At 40.4% G+C, this 25,650-nt stretch overlaps 1 protein-coding gene across 2 annotated transcripts in view; it reads right to left on the bottom strand.

Annotated features, from left to right (window-relative positions):
• tyw1 (tRNA-yW synthesizing protein 1 homolog (S. cerevisiae)) overlaps positions 1–25,620 on the bottom strand; it is a 34,933-nt gene extending 9,313 nt beyond the window's left edge. The window contains exons 1-14 of one of the 2 annotated variants that reach the window (XM_086036782.1): positions 25,337–25,620; positions 24,750–24,877; positions 24,516–24,647; positions 23,902–24,003; positions 22,455–22,649; positions 21,661–21,942; positions 17,818–17,919; positions 16,035–16,158; positions 13,769–13,821; positions 13,571–13,689; positions 11,603–11,712; positions 10,886–11,063; positions 9,702–9,837; positions 5,048–5,158 (exon numbers count right to left, since the gene is read on the bottom strand). In XM_086036782.1, coding sequence (XP_085892908.1) covers positions 5,048–5,158; positions 9,702–9,837; positions 10,886–11,063; positions 11,603–11,712; positions 13,571–13,689; positions 13,769–13,821; positions 16,035–16,158; positions 17,818–17,919; positions 21,661–21,942; positions 22,455–22,649; positions 23,902–24,003; positions 24,516–24,647; positions 24,750–24,877; positions 25,337–25,439 — 1,875 coding nt within the window. In that variant the 5' untranslated portion in view covers positions 25,440–25,620. The remainder of the gene's footprint in view (positions 1–5,047; positions 5,159–9,701; positions 9,838–10,885; positions 11,064–11,602; positions 11,713–13,570; positions 13,690–13,768; positions 13,822–16,034; positions 16,159–17,817; positions 17,920–21,660; positions 21,943–22,454; positions 22,650–23,901; positions 24,004–24,515; positions 24,648–24,749; positions 24,878–25,336) is intronic. The other variant, XM_086036783.1, reaches the window with a different exon arrangement.
• Positions 25,621–25,650: the final 30 nt, after the last annotated feature.

The following is a 25,650-nucleotide window of genomic DNA, read 5'->3' as shown; positions in this document are numbered from 1 at the left end:
GACACTGGTGGTGCACAGCTTCCTCGCGCCACAGTTCTTTCGCGCCCTCACACTGTCACATCAGCAGTAATACACAAAGAATGGAAAAAAATGCAAACAGACAAAAGAATTCTGAAAATATGAGTTAAAAAAATACTAGATAAAACCCCCCAAAATATATGTATACGTTTGGGCTGCGACTATTTTAGTTTAATAATCGATGAATCCCGTCGATTAGTCGAATCTAAAAAAAAACATGTTTCCATTTCCATTGCTTTATTCAAAATCCGGACATGATTTCAAACTGGCCGTACAGAAAATGCACATACATAAATTAATCATGAATTAGCTCCTGGTTTGTTTCGTAAAATGTCCGAAAATACACAAAAATGTTGATCATTTGTTTGATCAACAAAGCAAACCTTTTCGAATGAACTCAATGATCAAATCTGAAATTATTTACTCTCCAGAAGCTGAAATTCAGAGTATTTGGACAATTTTGAATTTAAAAAGATATATTAAAGCATAATTATCAATGAATTTGATATTCAATTAGACCTCGACTATTTAGACCTGCGAAGAGCAGATTTAAAGATTAAACGTCATCGTTAAAGATGGTCAACACCTTTTTTTTTCAACAGTTGCAAGTAAACTTGATTTTTTTTTTGCACAGATTCCACATCTAGCCTTGTTTTTTTTCTTGAGCACAGCAGTAGTTGAAGCCTTCACCTCCTTGTAATTTAAGTGCACAGCGACTTTTACAACATCAGTGGGTGTCGTTAGGGCAGGTGTTCCTAATGAAGTGGCTGCTGAGTGTATGATCTGCAAATGATGACATCATCACACTCCGAATCATCATTCAGGTCTGCTTGTTCACACTGGATAAGCAAACACACGACGGGCCAAATGGGGAAAAGCGACGAGCCGGGCAAACAAAACGCACAGATTGTCATCAACAGACGAGGCGCTTGGAGGAGGATGGATGAGCTAACGCGGGTTTAGCTTGTTACTTCTAATGTGGTTGCAAAGTGCAAAGCGAGCAAGACTCCAGAGCCCCAATTCGTTACAGGAAACACGCGCGCACACAAACGCACGCGCTTGTCAACAAGCTAAAAAGTTTTGTTTCTAATTACAGCGATACGTCCCTGGACTCACTGCTGCCCTTTATATGCACCGCAGTGGTCTGCCACACTGTGAAAAGCACAAACACCTTGCATATTATTATGCAGCAGCATCCGCATTTTTCCTCAACTGGCTCCCAGTCAATCCAGAATCGTGCTCGTTGCCATAGAGCAAAAAGCGGATGCAGCACACTTAAGTGTTGCCGCATGCTCGTGTTGTATGTGTTGCTGCCCAATCGCAGTTGTTTGAAGGTTTACAGCCATAATATTCTTGCTAATTTATGTTAGCTTCTCTACAGTTGTTTATGTTAGCATTAAGATAATGGACTTTTGGAAGACAAACGCATCTGGTGTGCTGTTTGAATGTGTTGAAATATTACAACACGACAGAGAGTCTTGTTGCAAGCAACGTATAACATTTCCAAAATACTGTGACAAAAATGACAAAAGACTAGAAAAGATATGAATCGCCCAAGAATACATAAATCGTAGGCAAAATATAGAAAACTTTTCAACAAAACAAAAAAATGCAGGATTAGGAAAAAATACATAAATAAAATTATAATAAAATATCACAAATACAAAATCATGAGAAAAACAATATTATAAATTCTTTTTAAATGCAAAAAAACATTTTTTTTAAAAATGCACACATCACCTAAATTGTTACAAAATACGTAAAACATTTCAATATCATGCAAACAATAACATTTATAAAATAAACGCATGATGATTTAGAAAAACAAATCTGAAATATGCAAAATTACAAAAATGAGAAAAATCACCACTTGTATCTGAAATTACAACAATACTCTGACAAAAATATTGAAAGAAATAATACAAAAAAAGGAACAGCCACGTAAAAACAAGTAAATATCAACCAAAACAAAACATGGGGAAAAAAAAAAATTAAATCAAAATTACAAAAATACAACATTATAAAAATACATAAAGAAATGTACAAACATATATACATATATATATATACATATATATATATACATATATATATACATATACATATATACATATACATACATACAAATATACATACATATACATACATATATATACATATACATATATATACATATACATATATATACATATACATATATACATATACATATATACATATATACATATACACACATATATACATATACACATATATACATATACACATACATACATATACATATATACACATATACATACATATACATATATACATATACATATATATACATATATGCTAAAATATTACAAATAATCTAAAACTACAAAAATTATGACAAAAATACATTTTTTAAAACTACTCAAATAAATTCAAAAATACTCAAAACCACTTCATTATTAGGCAAGACATACACAAGCTATAAATAAAAAATGGGGGAGCATCATTAAGAAAAGTTATCAAATTACAAAAATACACAACCATGATGACAAAAATATCTAAAATAAAATACAAAAATACACAGAATTAAAAAAATATAACATTAGGACAAATGATCAAATGACTAAAATTCAAAACTATGACAAAAATGCATCTCAAATATACCTAAAGTTACACAAATAATACATTCTAAATATTAGTCCGAAAATGCAAAAACACTTGGAATATTTGGCTTTCCTTTCAATCGCGGAACTAATATTGAGTTGTCTAAATGCCGTTGGCGACAAATGCTTCACAGCTGTGTTGCTGTCCCACCCCACCCGCCTTTGCTCTGTTGTTAAGTGTGAAAACAAGCACAGCGCAAACACCTGCGAGGAGCTTTTCTGCCCTCTTTGCTCCGGCACCTGCACAAAAAACAAAAGCCTCACGCGACACTTACAAGAACAATGAAGGCGTGGCGTCGCAACGTGTTCAATTATTTACTCCAGTTGGTCACACGTGCGAGGCGGCCGTGCGCTCGCGCCCTCCATCATCAATTGGGGGCCCTTCTGCCACCTGATTACCACAGACGGACTCCAGGCTCACCCTGGGGGAAGTAATGGGCCAAGGGGGGCCGGCGCGTCGCGCTCTTGATTATAAATGAGGGAAAAAAACAAATGTGTTCTTGCGAGGGGCTGCCTCATGAATGCCAACAAAGAGCCGTGCATGCTCTTTTGCTTCTGGAACGGCACAAGAAAAACAAACATTTGGCTGCATTGTGAGAACAAGTCAAGCATCATCATTTGCCACTTTGAAGATTTATTTCACCCTCAGCAGGGCTTTCAGCTTGCTTGTGGCCATTTTTGACCTTGTACAGAACTGCAGTAGCCTGCCTGCTTTTTTTTTATTAAGTGGATTCATCTTTGATATCAAGGAACTATGTTGAACTGACTTAAAAAAAGCATTGCTTTGGACTGATCTTGTAGCATCTTGGTGCCAAGGAACTAAGTTGAAGTAGATTTTTACCAAAGCTGTGCTTTAGAATGATTTTATGGAATCTTGGTGTCAAGTGAATTTGGGAGCTTCATTCAGACAAAAGCAGCAATCATTTTTCATACATATTTTCAATAGTATAGTCTTGCGACAAATATGAAAGTGAGCATATCTGGACATGTTAGAATAGAATCGATCTCTTTGGCGCTAGACTTGTTGATTGCTGTGACTTTCTCGACTCGCAGTCCTTTGTCCAGTCATTCATCGTATAGTGAACATTCAAGACAAATAGCCAGCAGATGTTTGGATGGAACCTATCAGACGGTCATGCGGGGCAGTGACCGTAATTCAAGAGCTGAAGTTGGAAACGACAAAATCCGATCGTCACATTTTTATCCACATTTGGAAGACACCTGATTACGATTTGTACATCCGATTTTTTTTTTCTCTTTAGGCATATTCCAATTGTGACACTTGCGAAATGCAGCCTGGGCTGCTGACGAGAGGACAAACGCTGTCTGATGAGGACACGTGTCACAGTCCCTCACAGAGTCAATTATTCATCTGCGTGTTCAAAAATAAAATAGACTTGCATGCAAAAGGGCCCGCGCGTTGTTAAATAATAAAATCTTCATGTCTTTTTGACTGTGTGCTAAAAAGGAATCCTAATACTTGACAAGAGACAGTTTTAGTGGGCTTTTCAACTCGGAATACAAGATGTGATTTGAGTTTTGACTCGCTTTTTTCGCATCAGATGATTTCAATCATGCGCAACATGTTACAAAAAATATCAACATTACATTGAGGGAAATGCTCAAATATTATAAACATCAGAAATCATTAAAAAAAAATCTCTAATGAAATTTAAAAATTGAAATATTTTGGACATATATTTTTTTTAAATACACAGAAAATAAATACTGGCAAAACACAACACAACAATATCACAAACGCTGCATGCCAAAAAAATTTAAATGATTAGAAATAAAATCTAAACATGGAAAAATATTGAGCCAGAAAATCAAAGTCAAAAAACAACATCAGAAAAATTACAAAAACATTTAAACAGTATGTTTGTGAAATTGTGAAAATTTGAAAGAAAATTGGAGGTTTTTAAAATTAAATTAAAACAATTTTGAAAACTGTTAAGACAAATTACAAAAATATTACAATACAGAACAAAACAATAAATAAAAGTAGAACAATAACAGACAGCCAAACAGGTCACAACAGAAGTATTTCCCAAAAAAATTACAAAAACATCAACAAATTCCTAAAATTACAAATAACAAATGTATTTGGACAGAATATTGCAAAACACATCTGAGTACCAAACAAAAAATATACACATTTGCTTCTAGTTCTTTGGTTGTAAAACTTTGGAGTGAGCACAGACGGCAGACTGCTTGCCAGCCAGCCAGCCGCCAGCGCTCTTGGCATTCACCCGCATTATCAAAAGAAATACGAGGCTTTTCTGTCTGATGTCTCCCAAGACGCCCGCCATGTGGATGCATTCCAATGAACACACTCACACCCACACACACACACACACGAACAATGACATAGAACCGTATCCTACCTTGACCTCGATAAAGTCGGGCTGGCCTAAGGCCACAAGCTCCGAGTAGGCCGTCATCTCCTCCACGTTCCACGCCTTGACGAGCGTCAACCGATACACCGTCCTCTGCCTCTGAACCACGAAAAAACCACACATTAGAAAAATGCAAAAAATAGACTAAAATAGAAAAACGCTAAAGAAAAACATCCAAATTATTCAAAGAAGAAAAAAATACACCCAAAAAATATGAATTGTTTTAAAAAGAAAAATATGAGAACAAAGAATATTACAGTACAACTAACATATGACAACATTATAAGTAAAACATTAAACTAATCCATCCATTAATTGCCATTTTAAAACATGACAATTTCTAAAAACAATTTGAAATGTGGACTCGTCAGACCAGAGAACACTTTCCCCAATGTGCATCAGTCCATCTTAGAGGAGCTTGGGCCCAGAGGCGCCGGCGGCGTTTCTGGGTGTTGTTGATAAATGTGGCTTTTGCGTTGCGTAGTCGAGTTTCAAGTTGCACTTCCGGATGTAGCGCCCAACTGTATTTACTGACGTTGGTTTTCTGAAGTGTTCCTTAGCCCATGCGGTGTTATCTTTTACACACCTTGGTGTCGATGTTGGAGGGATGGAAGGTCACGCGCAGCCACTGATGGTTTTGGGCCTTGCCTCTTACATGCAGTGATTTCTCCAGGTCCTCTGAACCATTTGATGATATTATGCACAGTAGATGACGAAATCCCTAAATTCCTTGCAATTGTACGTCGAGGAACATTGTCCTTCAACTGTTGGGACTATTTTCTCACGCAGTTGTTCACAAAGAGGTGACCCTCGCCCCATCTTTGCTTGCGAATGATTGAGCAAGTCAGGGAAGCTCCTCTTATAGCCAATCGTGGCACCAACCAGCTCCCAATTAGCCTGTCCACCTGTGTTTGATGAGCATGCCTCAACTTTGTCTTTTTTTGCCACCTGTCCCAAGTTTTTGGGAACGTGCTGCGGCCATCAAATTCTAAGTTCATGATTATTTGCGAAAAACAATCAGGTTGATTACGGTACTTTGAACACCATTACATATCGTGTCTTTGGTCAAACACGATTTGCAATCCATTGTATTCTGTTTTTATTTATGTTTAAAACAACGTCTCAATGTTATTGGAATCACGTCAAAAAATACAACAAAATAGCCCTTCAAATATCTATATATTCCTTTCAAATGTAAAAATATTACAACATAACTACAGTACATGTGTGTTCGAAGTGATGTACAAAGTGGCAAATTGTTAGTAGCACAAGAGCAGGGCGTGTGTGTGTGTGTGCTATCATCAAGGACATCCTGAAGTGTAATTTGCAATAAAACAAAACACCTTCCCTTTGGTGCCTGGCCAGGACTTGATTGTTGATTCTGGGAACACAACTGGCGGCGTTGCGCGTGAAAGACGCCGCAGCGCTGCAGTGAGCGCCCGGAGAGCGAATGGAAATAGAACGGAAAAGGAGGGGTCGCCCAGCATCTTAATGCTACAACAAAAGCAATTGGACGAGGGAATATGTTGTACACAGTCAACTTTCCCTGGGCGGACTGCATAAAAGCAGGCCAAAACATTGCACTGCTGCTGTTGGAATGGTGCAGGATGACGTAGGCTGGGGGGGTGCTGTGGCGGGGGTCAAACTAATTTTCACGGTGGGCCACGCGGTATTTCCTTGTAGCTTCATTTTTACAAACAATGTCACCACGTAACAAGCACATTCAGAAACTAGCTGCACAGCCACGACCGATGGCAAGAGCCACTCAACGCGCAGACTGGCTAACGGTTAGCCGGTCTGCAGCCCGCCGCTATCCCGAGCCAACTTGACACTCGCGTTCATAGATGCAGAAACTACAGTGCACGACGTCAGGGTGGTGACCAAAAGTGGACAAATACCTGCACCTGCGTTGGTAATGCAAACTACATTTTTTATGGGATTACTTCGGTAATCAATGCTACTTCGGTAATCAATGCTAACAAATACTCAGTAGAAGCAGCCGTACAAGCGAGCCCTGCCACCAATAGCAAAATTCGACCAGTAATTGATGCGCTCCCAAAAAGATTCATAAATGTCTATAGATGCCACAATATGGCGGCAAAGCACTTATTTTTCTACTAGGCAAGGCTAAGGCTAAATTATCACATAATTCCTTGGCCACAAGGTGGCGCCAAAGCAATGTAGTTATTTTAGACATTGCTTTGGCCTGAGCTCATGAACAGTAAACGGGTGATTTTTTTTCTGCAAATAACGGTGGACATGTTCCCTCCAAAAATTTGCAAGCGGTCGGTGATGTACATTTTCAGTACGGTGCAACCCTTCCATAAATAAGACCACTGTTTTAAAAACATGTTGGCAACCTGTGACTGAAAAAAACTGCACCGGCAGCTTGAGAGCCACATTCACTGTGGAGGGGAAACTAGAGCAGGCGAGAGAGAGAACAGGTGGTGGAGGAGAAAGAACAGGTGGAGGAAGAGAGTAGCGAGAGAAAACGGATGGAGAGAGAGACACAGAGACACAGAGAACAAATGCAGGTAAATGACTCGGCTGGACACCAGTGGAATGCTTTTAAAAATCAAATAAATTGCGTTGAATGGAGGAAAAAAAGAAAAGAAAAAAAGAGTAAAGTATTTGTAACAATACATATTCAAGCTGTAATGGAATTGTAATACCATGACACAGGTGAAACTGCAATACTTTTGTACACCGTTATTATACTGTTAGAATCTGATCTCAATTTTTTTTTATATTGTCCTCTCTAGTCTCTATATTAGGCTGAACCATTTTGAAAAGTCATCTAATTTCATTTTTCTCCCTCAATATTGTGATTGTAATTTAAGATCAGATTCTTTTTCAAGGTCTTGTTCCCGTCTGTTTTTTAACAAACACGAGCAATAAATTAATTTGTATTACACTACACAATATCGGCTTTATTATAAATACAGTACATGTTTTGGTCTTAAAGGTTAGGCTAATATAAAGGCAAATGAACCATGAATTTATAATATAATTGATTAATTTATCAACTTCAATTGGAGTTGTTAACTTACTAAACACTTTGACGTGCAGTCTTTTAGGCGTTTACAACGACAATTTCTACCCAACAAGCGAGGCGCCAACTGTCGTCAGTAAGTGATCAAATCTGTGGCTTTGTCTCTTAACATTTCACGTCTCATGAAACAATGATGTAAACATAAGCAAGCACTGAACTTACCGACAGAAAGCCTCATGGAGCCATATGCTAAGCCTAAACAGGAAGTCCGTCATTTTGAATTTACATATCTTAAAAACATATTCATAAAGCCCAAATCGCAGTCTTTGCATTCGACTATACTGGGATATTAATTTGACTTTGATTCATTGTTCAGTCCTACTAGATATTGCAGATTTTTACCTATCACGGATGGGCCAGGAACCTATCCCCAACGACAAACATGTAAACAACTCCGTCTTTAGAACACGTATTGACAGAGGCTGCCGCAGGACGCCGGCTGCGCTAATGGACTTTTGTCTCTTTTCTTGAAAAGAAAAAGGCCAGCCAGACCTTTTATCCGGGTGCTCCCGCGAGACGAGGATACGTTGCAAACAGAAATGGAGGCACGCTGGCACAGCCTCGCATCCAGCGGGAGCCGGCACAAAAGTTTGACGTTTTAAACTCATCGATGAGCGTGGGTCGAAGCGGGTAAAGTGTTTTGGCATTTACGGTCTGACGCAGTCAAACGCAAACACACACTTTGTAGGTAGTGACTTCAGTGAATATGTCAGTGCTGAGGTGAAGCATCGCAAACGTCACTAATTCTCTTTCAAATTACAATCCACGTAAACAATGCAAACAACATGGCAATGACTATCAATGACATATCATTTTTCAAAAACACGACTGTGAACTTAAAAAAAACAATGCCTTTTTAATTACTTTGTTTGTGGAAAGCCTTGAATCTTAAATTGACTGTCAAACTACGACTTTTTTCCTTGAAAAAAATACTATTGTGGTCGTAAACATAACCATATTTAAGGCAAAAAATGTGACAATTTTTATCGAATGTTTGGAAAAATGTGATTATTAAAATTACCTTTCACAAAAAGGACATAGGACTTTATTCAAATCTTAAATAGACAAATGTCTTCACCAGCCCCCCCCAAAAACACTGAATTCTGTCAAAAAACAGCTCTTTGAAGAGAAAAAAAAAGTCAAAAATCAATGATGCCCCTAACCCCCAGAAATGTTAAACTTATATCATTATTAAGACTAAAAACAACAACAACAAAAAAAACTTGTTCGTAGAAACTTTTAGCCCAAAAACCTTATAAAATGACTGCCAAAGTAATATTATTTTCCTGGACAAAACGAGACTTTATTCTTGCCTTCATGACTTCAATCGTGGAAATATACACCTTTGTGACTTTTTCGAAAAAATATACTTTTTTTCTCACATTTACATGTTTGAGAATTTTTTTTTTTTTTTTTTTTTAAATCACTGTCAAAATACACCATTTAACTTCTCATAATATTGGGATGTTTTTTAATCTTGAAAAAAACCCGACTGTATTCTTTTAAGAGGACGGTTAAAAAAAAAAACTGCAAGCAAGACTTTCCAATGTTAACAGGATTCATGTTTGTCATGTGGTAAAATGTGCTGACCTTCTCAGCCAGGGCCTTGAGGCTGTCCAGGAATCGCGTCCAAAAGTCCTTAAAGAGCGGCCTGTCGATCTTCTTCAGGCTCTCCTTGGTGCTGGCGTCCACGCTAACATACAGCTGAGTGACCGGCTCTAGGCTCCTGAAAGCAACGCATATTACTGAGCCTTCACCAATTAACTCCCACAGACATTGTGGAGGAGGTGGATGCACAAGTCATGTCGCGTACAACACACTAATGGCATTTTAATTCCCTTCAATGGGGAAAATTGATTTGATATACTGTATAGAGGATTTCACAATTCATCCGCTCCAAAAAGTCTGACTAAAACCAAACTGAAAAAAACCAAACAATATTTCTCAAAGGAATTTAGGTAAATCCAATCAATCTGTTCCAGACAAGCAGACACCCGCCTGTATTAACAAAAAGACACATTTTATAGATAAGCAGAGCTGGGCACTTGATGCTTTTTTGCCGGTCTGTCCTCCGTCCGCCACCTGGGTAGCCTTCCGTCCTCGTCCCTCCGTCCTTATTCATAAAAATAATCATCTTCCGACCCCGTCTGTCCTCATTCTTTTAAAGTGTTTCCGTCCTTACATTCCTTCCGTCCGATCTGAGATGGCTGAATTAAACATAATTTAGTTTACCTTTATTTGAAGTTCAAATGACAAATAAACCAATGCAAGAGTCTCTTAGCACCCCGTAACGGCACAAAGTTTATACTGCAGCGAAGTAGTGACGTTTGCAGTTCAGTCCGCAGTCGAACGCGTTGCAGCCCGGAATACAACAACAGAAAACTGCATCGGGACTCTGAGTAATAAATCGAGTAGAAATTGGCCGATACGTCCATAAAGAAATACGGCATGACGGCACGTTCGCGAACCCTGTAAGAAAACGCTAAATAAACTTGCTCATGTGCATGGAATGCTTTGTGTGGGCGCTTGATTCCAGGAAATGAGTGACTGAGCGGGCAGATGGGCGAATTTGGCACAGACCGTTTTCAAACCGTCAAAAACGGGGATAACATCTTGGTAAAAAAAAAAAAAAAACACAACACAAAAAAAAGACAACCGAATCTTACGAAAAGTCCTAAGTGAAGGTAGCCGTGCTACTTTTGGAAGGCTTTGACGAACAACACGACACCAACTGATGGCAGCTGGCTGCAAGGCAGTGAGAAAGGCAACGCTACCTGATTTCCTCGGGGAACTGAGCGTTGGTGACCAGGAAGCTGGAAATGCGCTGGGAGTGGAGGAGGCGCACAAAGCGGTTGATTTCGGGGTACATGATGGGCTCGCCCACCAGGGACAGAGCACAGTGCTGCACCGTCAGACCCTCCTCAAAACGATCCTGCTTCACGCCGGGGACGCCTGGCGGGACAGAACCCAGCGCCGTCATTTCAACTGCCGCTCCACACAACAATATGTGTGAAAGAAAGAAAGAAAGAAACAAACAAACAAACAAAAAAAAAAAGAAAGAAAAAGAGGAAAAAAAGTTGTACGATTTTTTTTTTGGTATATATTGTCTCTCTATGTTGTGGATCTTCACTCGTCACAGGTGGGTCTGGAAGATATCACCCACAATTAATGGGGCTTCACTGTATTTCACTATACCACAAGACAGGTGCAAAGCAATTTACTTTATGTTAACAAAGGAATTTCTGTTTTGGGTTTTTATCTTGTCTCTTTTCTTTGGTTGCAAAGTGCTCCGCACTCCGATTCAGGAGACAACACAGTACAGTACAACAGAACGCATGAGTAAATTCGGTAAGGAGGAATATTTAATTCATGCCTAAAATTTGCCAGAAAAGTCGGAACCTCATGAATAAGCACAGCAACCAGAAGGCTCCTTCAAGAGCATCCCACGCCACATTTTCAAACTTCGCCTTGTCGCACGTTGCACCGCTGACCTCGAAATTGTCGGATCATGTTCTGATGCTTGTCCAGTGCGTCCTGCAGGATCTTCTCAGCGGGGTCCATCTTCCAGCGCCACTCGGTGCCCACCGGGTTGGTGTGGTGCCTTGGTGCCGAGCGCACACAAAAAAAAAACATCAAACTAGGATTCATCTGAGCTTCTGCTGCAAGAGTTCCTCACCTGAAAGATATCTACACTCAAGGGACACAACATTACGTACACCTGCAGAATTTAATGGCATCCAGGACAAGAGCTCTATTAAAAATTGATAGTTGTGCTTGTACGCTGGTGTAGATGCTATATTATTAATTGGAAACAATAACTCTGTTAACATTCAGGCCTTGTTTTGATTTGACTACCCTGTTCATTGTCAAATTTCTTTTTTGAGAAAAATGTCATGAGATAATTCTAGAGAAAAAAATTCATGAGACAATACAATTTTATTTATATAGCGCATTACATAACAGCTAGAGCTGTAGAGAATACAGTTGTATTTTCACCATAAAATATGCACAAGATTATGGGATCACAGTTGAATTTGCTTCTAGATAAAGGCTAATTTGGATAAATATTCTTTTTTTTACATTAAAGGATCTTTTATATAGAGAGAATAAAAAAACTAATCTTTCATGAATGAAGTTGCATTTTGTAAGAAGAATTGAATTTATGGGATTCAAATCTAGATTGTCCAATAAAAAAATAGTCATTTTATGAGATTAAGTGAGATTAATAAAACAAAATGTTTTCTACATTGTGAGGAAATAAAATCTAATCTTAAAAGAATAAAGTCACTTTTTTTTTAGAAAAGAAATACCAGTAGGTATTCTATGATCTTAAATTTGAAATTATTAAATTACAAAAAAGTTATTTGACGCAAATCTACCTATTTTTCTGTGATGATGTAATATTACGGGATTAAATGTTATGAGTCGTATTAGCCCCCACCGCCTAGATGAAAATTTACATATTACTTCCTATTCCAAACATAACATTGGAAAAGTTAAAAGAAAAAAAGTTGTAACCTAAAGACAATAAAGTCCTTTCATTCATTCGATTTGGCAGACGTCACAGCTATTCTTCCTGGGATCCACTTCAACCATTTTTTTCCCACTATTACAAAGTCCTGTGGTGATTTAGTTTGAATTTGAACACTTGTTTTCATGTCAGCAAACTGACCCTACGATGACACAAGACATTTTCAGCAGGTTATCAGTGGGGAGGGGGCGCAGGGTGGGAGCAGACGGGGGGGGCCCGCTGATTTTCCGTCGACCTCCATTGTCGCTTCTGGACAAAATGTCGTACATGTGGCGACAGGGGGAGCGGCACCCTGTCAGCGACCTTTAAGCGTGGGGTGACAAACACCTCGCCTGTCACCAAGGCTGCCATGACTCAGCATCCACCTGTTAGTGTTTGCCTCATTACCTGTATTTTCCGGACTATAAACCGCTACTTTTTTCCTCGGTTTTGAACCGTGTGGCTTATATAAAAGGTGTGGCTATTCTGTTCATTTTTCTTCCACCGCTAGGGGCGCTCTAACCTATTTTTATTTTTTCTGTTTAGTACGTTCTACTGATGATTCCTGAAGAATGGAAAAGGGTAGAAACAAACTTTTTTTTTCTGGTGAAAGAGGAGTCTACTTTATCTTTTGGTACTTGTACAAACCACACAATAGTTCTTGAAAGATTAGCCAAATTGCTCTAAAAATTTTGGGAATGCTGCTTTGAAAACGGCTGGCAGTGAATGAGTTAAGTATCTATTTAGTTGCATACTAAGGATTTGACATGCTGACAGGCTCATATTTCGTTCAAAGAATCACTCAGTTATGGTCTTACACTAACATTTCAATTACCTCGGAGCCTCAGATTGGTTCCTTTACGCTTTAGCGTTGACTCAAGCAGATGTCTTCCAAATCCCACTAAGGACAACTGTGAGGAGTGTGGAGTGAAGTAGATGGCGGTCTTACCTCCAGCAGAAGACGCACTTGTTGGCACAGGCCAGGCTAGGCGTGGTCTCCATGCAGCGGTGGGACTGGATGCCGTAGAAAGTGTGCTTGTAGCAGCCGCCGCGGCCTCGCAGCATGGACTGCAAGGAAAGAAATGAACACACAGCCAAGCTGTCAATCATGCCACTCAAAAGGGTTTTCAAAGTTCAAATCTAGTACCTTGGTCCAGCGGCACAGCTTCACACCTGAGTGACTTCCAATCAACTTGTACCCTGAGACAACAAACAGGACTGTCTATTAGGTACAGCCCCTGTGAACACTTCATGGGCATCATTTGCTTTGGCCCCGAGAATCATTACAAATGTGCTGCATTGGATGAGACAATTACCTGGTATGACATTTACTATTCCCCCCCAAAAAGGTTTGTTTTGAGTGAAATTTCAGGATGAACCTGAAATGCACTATAACCAGAGGTCGGTACAGTAGCCAAAATTGGTACTCAAGTCAAGAGTACTGTTACTAGACTAATATGACTAAACTAAAATTTAAAAAGAGTTCTCCAATAATTACCTGAGTAAGTATTCAGAAAAAAAACTACTAGTACTGAGTAACTAGTGAGTAACTTATGATTTTTATTTTTCATCAAAGCATGGACAACAAAGACACTAGCTAGCTAGGATGTGCGCTAGCCACGAGCAAGCTAGACTAAATCCATCACTGAATCTATCAGATTTGTTATGTTAGGCAAGAAGGAGCACTGAAAAAAAAGATCTAGACTGCTATGTTAGCTTCTTGCCCTAGCCACTAACTAGCTGCCAGCACTGGGATCTCGCATTTTGAGTCCATAATGTTTACAATATTTGACAAGGAGGATGGTGTGAATATTAAGATTAGACTAGGCTCCATAGTTAGCTTCTCACACTAACCGCAAGATAGTAGCTCGTCAACTGAATCTTGCTTTTGAGTTGATCTTGTTTGTGATACTTGACATTAAAGAGCATTGTTTGGGGATGTAGCCGTTAGCTTCTTACACTAGCTCCCAACCGGTTCGCTGCTATGTGCTTTAATGTACTCTCCTCAAATTAAGACGGATTAATTTCAGTTGAAATCTTTGACATTTCACAAAATTAGAATAAGGACCGCAAATCTCTCGCTAATAAAAGGTTTCATGATGGCGGACAGCGTTTTGTTCTCCGGCCATGTTGCACAACAACAGCAAGCAATGTCCCGTGTTCCTAACAAAACGCAGCAGGTCAACATTTGGGGTGGACAGGGAGTGACAGGTTGCTATTTATAGCGTGGATGTTGTGTAAGGCTAGCAGCAGGAGCAGAAGCTGAATTGCTGCCAGAGGCTGCTCAATGACTTCTGCAGGTTAAGCGAGCCAAAGCAGTGGCTCGGGTGCTAAATAAAAATGTTCCAGACAAAGACACCTCCATTAAAAAAAAATAAGAAAAAAAACAAACATGGATTAAGTGCTTCATAATTCAAGCGACAAGGTGAAGCAGCCTCTAGGAAACACTGCGGCAATGCCACAGTTGCCTCCAATTATGCCTCCGATAGGGGCTTCGAATTCTTCTTCGGTTTTATGACAATTTTGCTAGTCTGAGTGTGGGGCGGAAAAAAGGCTACTAAGTGTTTTGTGGTTTTGTTTTTAGTCTGAAATAAGTGATAACATATGCTCAGCCATCGGTGCTGTAACGCCCGCCACCCGAAACACCCCTATACACGACCACAAATGCAAATGTTTGTTGTGTATTCTTCCATGTCACTGTTTACTGAGGTTTTTTTTTCCAAACCCATACGGTGCCCCTCCCTTATAGGAGCAAAGTTTGGGCCTTGTTTTTTTTCCCCCCCATCCCCTTTCTCGCGTTTTTCTTTTTCGTCTCAGAAAATCAGGGTGCCGCCGTCAGGCGACTTCCTTTCTGTCTCCCGCCAATGTTTTTTTTTTAATTCTTTTATTTGTTTCTTGCATGGGCTCAAGTCACTTTGCACGTGGCTCCACCTGCCGCATCAAGGCTCGCTCCTCTCTCAAGTCGCGCCTCTCACTGTACGGCTCTCAAGTCAGGGCTCACAAGTTACGGCTCTCATATTAGGCCTCTTGTAGCACGGCTCCTACGGCCCGGCCCTCAAGTAATGTCTCTATTGCTCTCACATTCCAGCTCTTAATAGAGAAGCAACGCACGGGCGGCCTCTGGCAGAGTTGACCACATTGTGTTTGATTTATGGTCGAAACGAAGAAAAGTTTGGGGACTTTGGTGTCCTTGTGGAGACAAGGTGAGGCAAGTGGCGGCAAACATCTGGCCGCCTTCCCTCAGGGACGGCCTTTTATTTTTATTACTCCCAAGCAATGATGCTCTGGCTCCATCATCATCATCATCATTATCATTATCATGATGCACAAACACCTGGCAGATGCTCCTGTGGAGAAAAAAGCTATTCGCCGCTACATTAAGGACTCAGTGGAGCACGGTGGCGCAGCGCTACCTTGTTTGCTCAGAGCTTCTCTCAGGGCGGGCGTGATCATCTCCCGTCGCGCTTCTTTTTCCTCTTGCTTCTTGCTCGCCGCCTTCCTGGAGCGCTTGGCTACCTGCCCGCCGTCTGAGGGAATCTGGGAACGCATAGAAACCGCAAAAGATATATGATAATGGACAAGAGTATTGTTGCAGCGGTTATTTTTGGTTGACACTTCATTTAGCTACAAATAAATGTAATCCACGCATGCATGCGTGAAGTGATTGATTGAAATATACAAGTCAGGAACAATCACGGGTTGTACTGATCAATGAACATTCTATAGTGGGTGATTGGAGCATCTGTCTCTGGGTAGGTTGTCATGGTTTGAAGGAACAAAAAGTAACAAATGTAAGCAGTTGCGAATGTTGCTCACACACAGAATGGGAAGATGTCGCCTGAAGACAAACTCAGTGACCTGACCGGCTGCAGACTCCGTTTTTTAACTCATTCAATCCCAAAGCCATATTTAAATGTCTTTTCACAGTCCAGCCATTCAATCCCAGGAATTTATTGTTTTTTCAAATTTTTTCAAACGTTAGGGTAAAAAGAGGGTCGGAAAATGTCTGGTACTGACGGGAAGTCAACTCACAAAAACTCTTTGCAAAATGTTCTATGCGCCTTCACTAGTCTGAACATGGCGTTTTGATTAAGGTTGCGTTATGCAAATATGGGTTAAGCGACAAAATCCACCCGTTTTAAGCCATCTCAGGGGACGGCCATTTTGTCTCTTCTGTGGCCTGAAAATGACATCACAGTTGCTCAGGACTCAGGTAACGACCAATCACGGATCCTTTTCAGAAAACAGGTGAGCCGTGATTGGTCGTTACCTGAGCAACTGTGATGTCATTTTCAGTCGACAGCAAGTGGCAAAAAGGCCGCCCCCGGGGATGGACAAAAACTCATTTCACAAATGTAATATAAATCAGAATGCCATGTTTTGACGAGTGGGTCTGCATGGAACATATTCTTGTAAAGACAATTTGGGGGTTGACTTCGCCTTGAAGTATTATTATTGCCATACCTTTGTTATGTTTTTGTGATTGGTACACAGGGGAACCTCGAGTTACGAACCACCCTTTTTACAAATATTTCAAGTGACACACAACATTTTTGTAGAAAATCAGCTTCCGGTTACGTACATGTTTGGTTAAGGTCTTAACTTGAGGTACTACATTCAAACACAAAAATGAGGATGGTGAATCCAAAATGCGACCAAGCGCCAGAATCATTATTTGACTACATGGACACACGTCGGCTCTTCTAATGAAGAGAAATGGGTCCTTCAGTTTTGAGCCCACAACACTAACCAGGCGCTCTTCCAAATCAATTCATGAATCAATTGAGAGGTGTTGGATTCGAGAACCAAACTGTTCCAGTTGGCACTGTTCCCAGTTGACAACGCAAGCTCCGGACAAGGCGAGTCGGTGCGGGAGAACCCAGAGATGGCCAACAACCATCAATATACATTTTTTTTTCTCTGAAATATAGAAGAACCCTTCCATTCAACAAGATCAAGAAAGCTGTAAATTGTGAAAAAAAAAAAAAAAAAAGATAATCTAAATAAATGAAAACCGAGTGTCTTCCATGCTAAATGTCCCTTGAGTCAGTGTTCATGTCGGTGGGCGTCCGCGCTCTTACGCAAGACTCGTCTTGACGCCAGGGCGGGTGCGTGGAGTCTACCGGGCCATCTGCCGTTTCCGCGCAAGGCCAAGCTGCTTTCGAGGCACGCAAATAAGAGCGGCCGCACACTGACCTGTTTGACGCTGCTCATCAAGCTGCCCAGATCCTCCACGTCCAACACGGAGGGGGAGGTCGACGAGGAGTCGTCGTCACTGCTCGACTCCACCGGTTCTTCCTGAAGGAAGCCGCCACAAAAAACGCAAAAACTTCAGAGAGCGAGTAAGGAATTACAAACTACACATGACAAACAACATGCTACACTACATGCTAGCAGCGAATGACTTTCTTGATGGTTTTGAGCATTGCTGAAGACTTTAAGTCTTTTGAGAATGTCATTAAAGCGGAACATATTTTTTTCAGATTAATTTTGCGTTTGTGGAACATGAGTTAAGCAGCAAAATGCACTCGTTTTTAGCCATCTCTGGGGCCGGCCATTTTGTTTTCCGTTAACTGAAAATGACATCGCAACTGCTCACAACAACCAATCACAGCTGACCCGATTCCTGAATCTGAGCCGTGATGGGTCCTTGTGAGCAGTTGTGATGTCATTTTCAGTTGACAGAAAACAAAATGGCCGCCCACAGAGATGGCTAAAAACGAGTGGATTAACACTTATTCCACAAACGCAATATTCATTAGAATGCCCTGTTTTGACCATTGGGCTTGCATAGAACTTGTTCTTGAAAAAAATGTTTGCATTCACTTTCCCTTTAAAAAATAAATAAATAAATAAACTGAATTGAATGAAATTTTATTATTATAGAAAACCATTTGACATGTTTTACATTCACATTAAATTGTCTGATATAATTAAACTCATTATAGATGATACAATAAAACGAGAATAGAAAAGAAATTCAAGATAGTAACTCTTCATAATTCACAGCTGCAAAGTGAAAGTCATCGCAGGTGATAAAGTTTTATCCATAACCATAAAGCGCCACCAAGTGCAAAGCTGTCATCTTGGCAAAAGGTGGCAACTTTGAAGAATCTAAACCAACGTGGGCAGCCCTCGTGCATGTTGGAAAAAATAGCTAACCAGTGATGGGCCATTATGATTTCCTAGGAATGTTGTCGAAGTGACCATTTGAAATTGGAAACACTAGCAGAGATTTATAGAAAGTCTTGCATATTGGCATCTATCGGTTTCCTAATTATTGTGAGAAATCATCAACATGATCCGTGTCTTCAAATACATGAATGGCATTTATTATGAATAATCCCAGTAATGATACTATTAGAGGTCATAAGAGCAAATATGGGATTTCAGACGTGGTAGCCTTTCGCATTAATCAGTAGCCACTGGGTAGCTCTCGGAATTATTTCTACATGCTAATCTCAAAGCCATGCAAGGCAGCCAGCTACAGGGATTTGTTCATCATTAAAACGGTTCACAAACCGAAAATTCACAGACAACCAGGGCAAAATACTTTTACACGCCTACCCATTGAAAACATACCGCTACGTACAGTATATACGCCGGTGTCAGCAAGCAGTTGGATTCGAGTTGACAACGTCCACAAAAGTGAAGGAGTTGAAAATCAAACGCGGCCCTTGGGCTCAAAATTTAGCCTCCATATAACAACACCTTGTCTCATTCTGCTACTAATCAGTGACCAAAGTGAAACTCCTCGTGTCGGTGTGACACTGGTTTGTCAACGCAACATACTGACAGACATGAAACGCGTCATTAGCAAGCAAGTCTAATCTCCCCTCAAAACCGTCTGTGTGTCGAACCTGCCTCTCGCCATTGTGAGGCCGTCAAATGAAAAACTCAAATCGGCGTCAAACTCAAAATCGCTTTAAACGACGAAAAAGGTGACGGCCACGCTTGTCGGCTGCTTCCAGAAACAAGTCTCGGCGACACAGTTGTCTTCCGAGGTGTCCGCTGCCATGACAACGGGTCATCTGTGAGCTGTCACACTGTTCGTGTGTATGTGTGTGCGTGTGTGAAAATGCAGTGATTGGTGAGAAGAGCAAAGAGTGTGTCTGGAGGACGGACAGAAATGTCACATGTGAGGCGTGTGGGACATTTTGTAACCAAATATGTATGCGTACATACAGAGCTGGGCATTACGTTCCAGGGATGAAACAGTCCGGATGGATGCACATTTGATGGACAGATGGATGGAGGATGATTTTCTTTCTTTATTTATTTTAAAAAGGACGGACTAAGCATGGACACAAGTGGGTTTTGGTCCGTCCCTCTGTTCGTCCCTGACCGGGTCAAGTACCGACTAAATGTTGTGTCCTTTCAAAAAGCAAGACCACTTCTTCTACGGAGCCACCTTGGGCTGCAGGGCTGTCACTTGCTTTCGTCTTCTTTGGTACTCAAAGCACTTCACACTGTACGTCCTGATGACACAGTATCAGGAGCAAGTGGGGGTTCAGTATCTTGCTCAAGGTTACTTCAACACCGTCACAATGGCCGGGGATCGAACCCACAACCTCTTGGTTGGGAGACGACCGCTCTCTCACTGATTCAAGCTACCTTCATTAATTGCCTGCACACCGCTTTTCATGCGATTCCAAGTAGTCACATTGCACATGCATATTCTGCCCTCTAGTGGTTCAACTCATGTAATACCATGACTAATGCCACAGGAGACAGGACGCCATTTCACTGACTGACAGAAACACGCCCAGCCTGTTTTGTGTGTGTGTAACCCAGGATAGCAATTTTGTTTTGTTGACATTTAGTACCGTATCCCTTTGCATGCCAAGTATGTGCTTGTGTGGGACATCTTTAGACCGTAAAAATCTCTACCGGCGTATATATTTAAACGACTCGGAAGTGGAGGTCTTTGTTACTTCTTCAAATAACCTTGCATTATTTCGTAATAATTATTTTATAAAAACTGAAAACGTCTTGCTTTCAAAAACGAACAGTATCGCGTTATTACTCAATCTTAAATATTCTCCTGATGTCCCCTGGCTTGCTCCAGCCGTCGTCATCATCATCATCATCATCATCATCACCACCATCATCACCACATCACAACGGCCTTGTGTTGCAGCTAAATGCTATCTTGATTAAACTGTTGTAAACAATTCAGTCCACTCACGATACTCCCAGCCGGTAAGTGGATGTGCATAGGAAATTAGCTAGCTAATGATATTTAAATAATAATGTAACGATGCTCACCTTGTCTTCTTATTCGTGAAGTAGGTTAAAGTTTCCTTTTTTTCGACAATAATCTTAATTTAGTAAAGAGAAAAACTCTCTTTTGTCTTTAAATAATGTTTATGAGTGCACACAGTATTTGGTATATTATTATATTAAATGAAATTGTTTTCTAATGTTTTGTTCTCCCTATGTTGAGGATTTTCACATTCTGTTGGTGGGTCTTGAACGTACAGTATCCACTGCGATGAACGGGGGATGACTGTAGAGTAAGGCGGCAACTAATGTCTATTTTAATGATTGATTAATCTGTTGATTATTTTTCCAATTACCCGATGCATCGGATGTAAACAACATTCTTTATTCCATCCCTTTATTCAAAAACAGGACATTTCAAATTGACAGTCGAGAAAATTTACTTCCACAAATTTACTATGACTCAGTTACGGGTTGTGCTGTAACATGTCAGAAAATAGGCAAAAATGTTGACTATTGTTTTCAAAAGGAAAAGCAGATCTTTTCAAATGGCTTGTTTTAATTGATCACAAAGCTTCCACGGAGGACTATAGAAAATGAGAGAATATTAACTGTTGAGAGACTGAAATGAAAAGAAAGGCTGAAAAGGATTTGGACAATTTGAAGTTAAACAACACACAAAAATGAGGTTGGTCCTAACACTCGATTACCAAAGTAGTTGTCGATTTAGTTCATTAGTTGTTGATGAATCAATTGTGCCGCCTCTACTGATGTATCGCACTTTGTTTCAGCTCTAGTTGTTTATGAACACCTTACCTCAGAGCGGTCCTTATGCAGAGCGACATTCTTCGCCTCTTCTACTTCCTGTCCATCCGCCTTGATGCAATCAGTGCCCTCCTTGCGTTTCCCGCAACAGTTGTCGTCGTCCTTGTCCAGGCAAAGAACCCGCAGACGTTTGAGGAACTTGAGCTTCCAGGCCAGGAAGTCGGCTTGGATGCTGCCGTGGACACTCTTGGCCACATTGCAGTCGCCTTCGCCGCGGGTTAGGATGCGAGAGGCACTCAGCATCCACAGCCACTTGTCCACATTTTTGCCCACCTGGACAGAGAGAGAGAGTGTTACAGTAATACGCCCGCATAGTCAGGCTTTGGTGTTCACAAATTCTACTAGTAGTTGTAGTAGATATTTGGGAAAACATTGCGACTTTTTTTTAAGAGAAAGTCACAGAAAAAGAAGTTGGAGCGGGAAGTCATATAGTGAAGAAAAGAGTTACTTTTTGAGAAAGAGTCTTACTCTGTACTTCCAAGAGAAAAAAATATATATATATTTTCTAAATATAAAAAGTTGAATATATTTTTCAACTATACAGAAAATACTTTGTATACGTATATGTATGTATAATTTGGAGCGAAAAACTCTTACATGTTTGAGAAAAAGATATTTCAAAAATAAAAAAGTTGTATACATTTTTCAAGAAAACATACTGAGAAAAAAAATATTTTCAAGAAAAACCATCCATATTGAAATAAAATTGTTGTGAATTTGAGATTTTCTATGGCGTGTGTGTGTGTGTGTGTAAAAACGACGGCTATTTTGAGTGCATGCCTAACCGTGTTGTAGTGGGCGGAGTAAAGGGAGTTGCCCAGGCCGAACACGGCGTAGCGGAGGCCCTTCAGGTACGTCTTCCCATAGCGGAAGTCGGTGGATGCCTCCTCCAGCCACTTGCAGAACCACTCTGCGTTGTCGGTGGGCTGCCCGTCCGTGTAGGTGGACACCAGGAACACGCACACACACTTGCTGCCGCACTGGGTGACACAAAACCAGACAACACAATCAATCAACACAATCAACACAAAGCAATTCCAGCTCGCAACGACTCACAAAAAGTCGCAGATTCGGAGATTGGGCTTTGGGGTGAAATTTTAGGATAGATCTAAAATGCAGTGGAACCTCTACAGGTGAACTTAATTTGACCTTGCCTCAACTTTTAAAAGCACATTTTTTTCAATTTAATGAAACACTGAAACATTTGTTGAATGCTTGAGCAGTATTTTTTGCCCAACTTGGTATTCAACAACAAAGAGCTGAAGGGAAAAATTCACAAGTTTTTTTTTTTTGGGAGGGGGTTTAACAGGGTTAGCCAGTTGACAAACTCTACATTCTCATTGACTGATTGTCACGTCACTCACCAGGACACACTGGCATGGGCCAATTACCGGTTTGACGGTTTAATGTGGTTTTAAAAAGGCACAGTTTCAATAACCGCTAATACTGTCTATCACCTGTAATGCGCTCTTCTTTTCTTTTTTTTGAGGGGCTTTCTAAGCAGGGCACAATATGATTGGCTGCCTGAAAAGTTGAGTAAACAAACCGCCTCACTGATTTTATTGGTAAGTTAATGGGGCCAGTCGCCTTTTGTTTTTTCTCCTTCTCTGCTCGCAGAGATGGGAGGGGTGATCATTTACGCACGGGGAGGAGGGAGGGAGCGAGACAAAAGAGACACTGCAAACATAGATGCCTTTTTGCTTAGTTGATAAATGTGCATTGTCCTAAAAACCTTTTTTTTTATTTTTTTTAAATGCTGCCAGTCGGTACTAGTTAGCCCCGAAGACAATATGAGTAGCCCACAGGTATGTTCTAAAAATAGCTCAGCAGTGATGGGGCACTGTGACTTACGAAGAGGAATTAAAACAGAAGAAGAATGTTAACATTTATTTATTCTTGATATGGTACGCATCTCTTAATGTACCAAATGCTCTCTATTTTGTTGAAAAACAAAACAGATTGTGTTCAATGGAAAACAAATCCTGACTATATGAACACGTGGTCTAAGTGCATCCTTGTGGGCGCTGCCGTTGTTGAAGTACATACTGCATTTATTTTTAAGATCTCTGAAGAAGGTCTCAAATGTCCTAGTTTTCTTGAAGGCAGCTTTTTCAGAATACAAATGTGCTGAGGCTCTTATGATGAGTACAGGGGGCCAGGTTGGTGCAGCCTTGAAACTCTTCGTCTTCTTATGGGCCCCTTATGGGAGACCACAAGGAGCCTCGGTCTTACCTCGTCAGCCAGCCGATCGTCTGGATCATACTCCTTCATGTCGATCACTTCGGTCGCGAGGTCCAGACTCCTCACGTCTGCTGACAGCTCCTTTGCGAAACCCTGCGGGGTTGTGCGGTGGATGCCAGTGTCACCATTTGAGTTTCAAAGGGGTGGAATATTACCGGTACAATTCAGGTAAGGTAAACTGGGGAATTTTGGAAATACTCCAAATTGGAAACCTGGCAAAAGAGCCAACCTGAGCTGAGTCAGAGCTCCTGATATCACTCAATAGGCCACACCAACACAAATTCTACAATCCACATAGATGGCTTTTTCAGATTCTATATTTGTATTTTACGATGGAGATACATTTATTTTATTTAATACAAAGCGAAAAATGTTTTTGGGAGGGAGGGGCTGGAACGGATTACTGGCATTGCTGTTTACTTCTATGGGGAAAAATGATTTGATAGACATAAATTAAGTTCCAAGCTTGATCACAGAACTGATTAATCATGTCAAAGTGTAAATTTAAAGTTTCCCACTTTGGAAATCATCTGTATTCTGCAAGCCAAGTAATAATGCAAAAGTCAGCTTTGTGGATGAGCAATAAGTGTAAACAAAATTCATACTTGAGCTGTTCCAGTCTGAGAGCCAAAGAAGATTTTCACTCCTGACACGTGAACTTCAGCTCGTTTACCACAGCACTCGTCTTTCTTCATAGCATCCTGGACACAGGAACTGCTGTCCTTTGATAAACTTTTCTAAAAGACAAAACAAAAATGTGTTATTTTATTAATATGAAAACAATATCACTGGTGACACACACCACAGGTTGAGATCCCCGAATACACTCGCCAATGTACCTTCTTGAGGATCATCTTGAGCAAAAGCCAGAGCGCAAAGGCGAGCGTGGCGGCTGTGTACAAGTACAGTCGGTTGTGCCATATGTACGTGGCATAGACTTCGTAGGCACTGTGGGAAGAGTGTGACACTGGAGACAAAGGGCATATCACAATCAAATAATCAGTCAACTTGAGCTTTGCTTGGTTGTTTGGTGGGTGGGCAGGCACTCTGGAGACTAAACTATTTGCATACATAAATTAATATGTTAATTTCGCATAAAATGTAGCTTTTAAAAATAGTTAGCATTGGGTTTTGCGCTGATGACTAAAAAGTAAGTAGGGGGCGCTAATTCGATAATTTAATGATACTTTGATGTAGAGGGGATACATTTACAAGCATTTAACATTTAAAAGATTCTTCCTCGCAAGACATACGTGTTTATTTCGACCAGTAAAAGCAGAAATCTGGTTGAATTTATCCACAACACAATATGACGGCACCTGCTGTTGCTTTGTGAAATGTATAATGAACGTGTATGCTAGCTAAAAGCGTTTCCAGTTCACACAACTTTACAGTCCGGCTGAGTTAAAAGTTTAAATAAACCCACCTTTCGTGTTCGATGTAGTCGTACAAGTTCCGAAAAGTATGGCGAGGACGATAACCCCATGCATGGCTGCAAACGTTTTGGTTGAACACATATTTGAAGTCATCAGTGGCGGCGAGTGATATGCGGAACCATTACTGTTTGGCCGAAGAGCATCACGGGAGATGTAGTACTTAGCGTCTCAAGTTACGCACACTGCAGAATCATTTTTTGTTATTTTTGTATAAATAAACACCAAAAATAACAAGCGATTATATCGCCTATGCAAAAATACATGTCGAAATGCATGAAATATTCCCAAAATCGAAGAGCATTCT

This window comes from Filicampus tigris, chromosome 7, assembly GCF_054856515.1.
Source record: "Filicampus tigris isolate MCC_2025a chromosome 7, RoL_Ftig_1.0, whole genome shotgun sequence".
Taxonomy (NCBI): domain Eukaryota; kingdom Metazoa; phylum Chordata; class Actinopteri; order Syngnathiformes; family Syngnathidae; genus Filicampus; species Filicampus tigris.
This window is presented reverse-complemented; position numbering and strand designations above follow the sequence as displayed.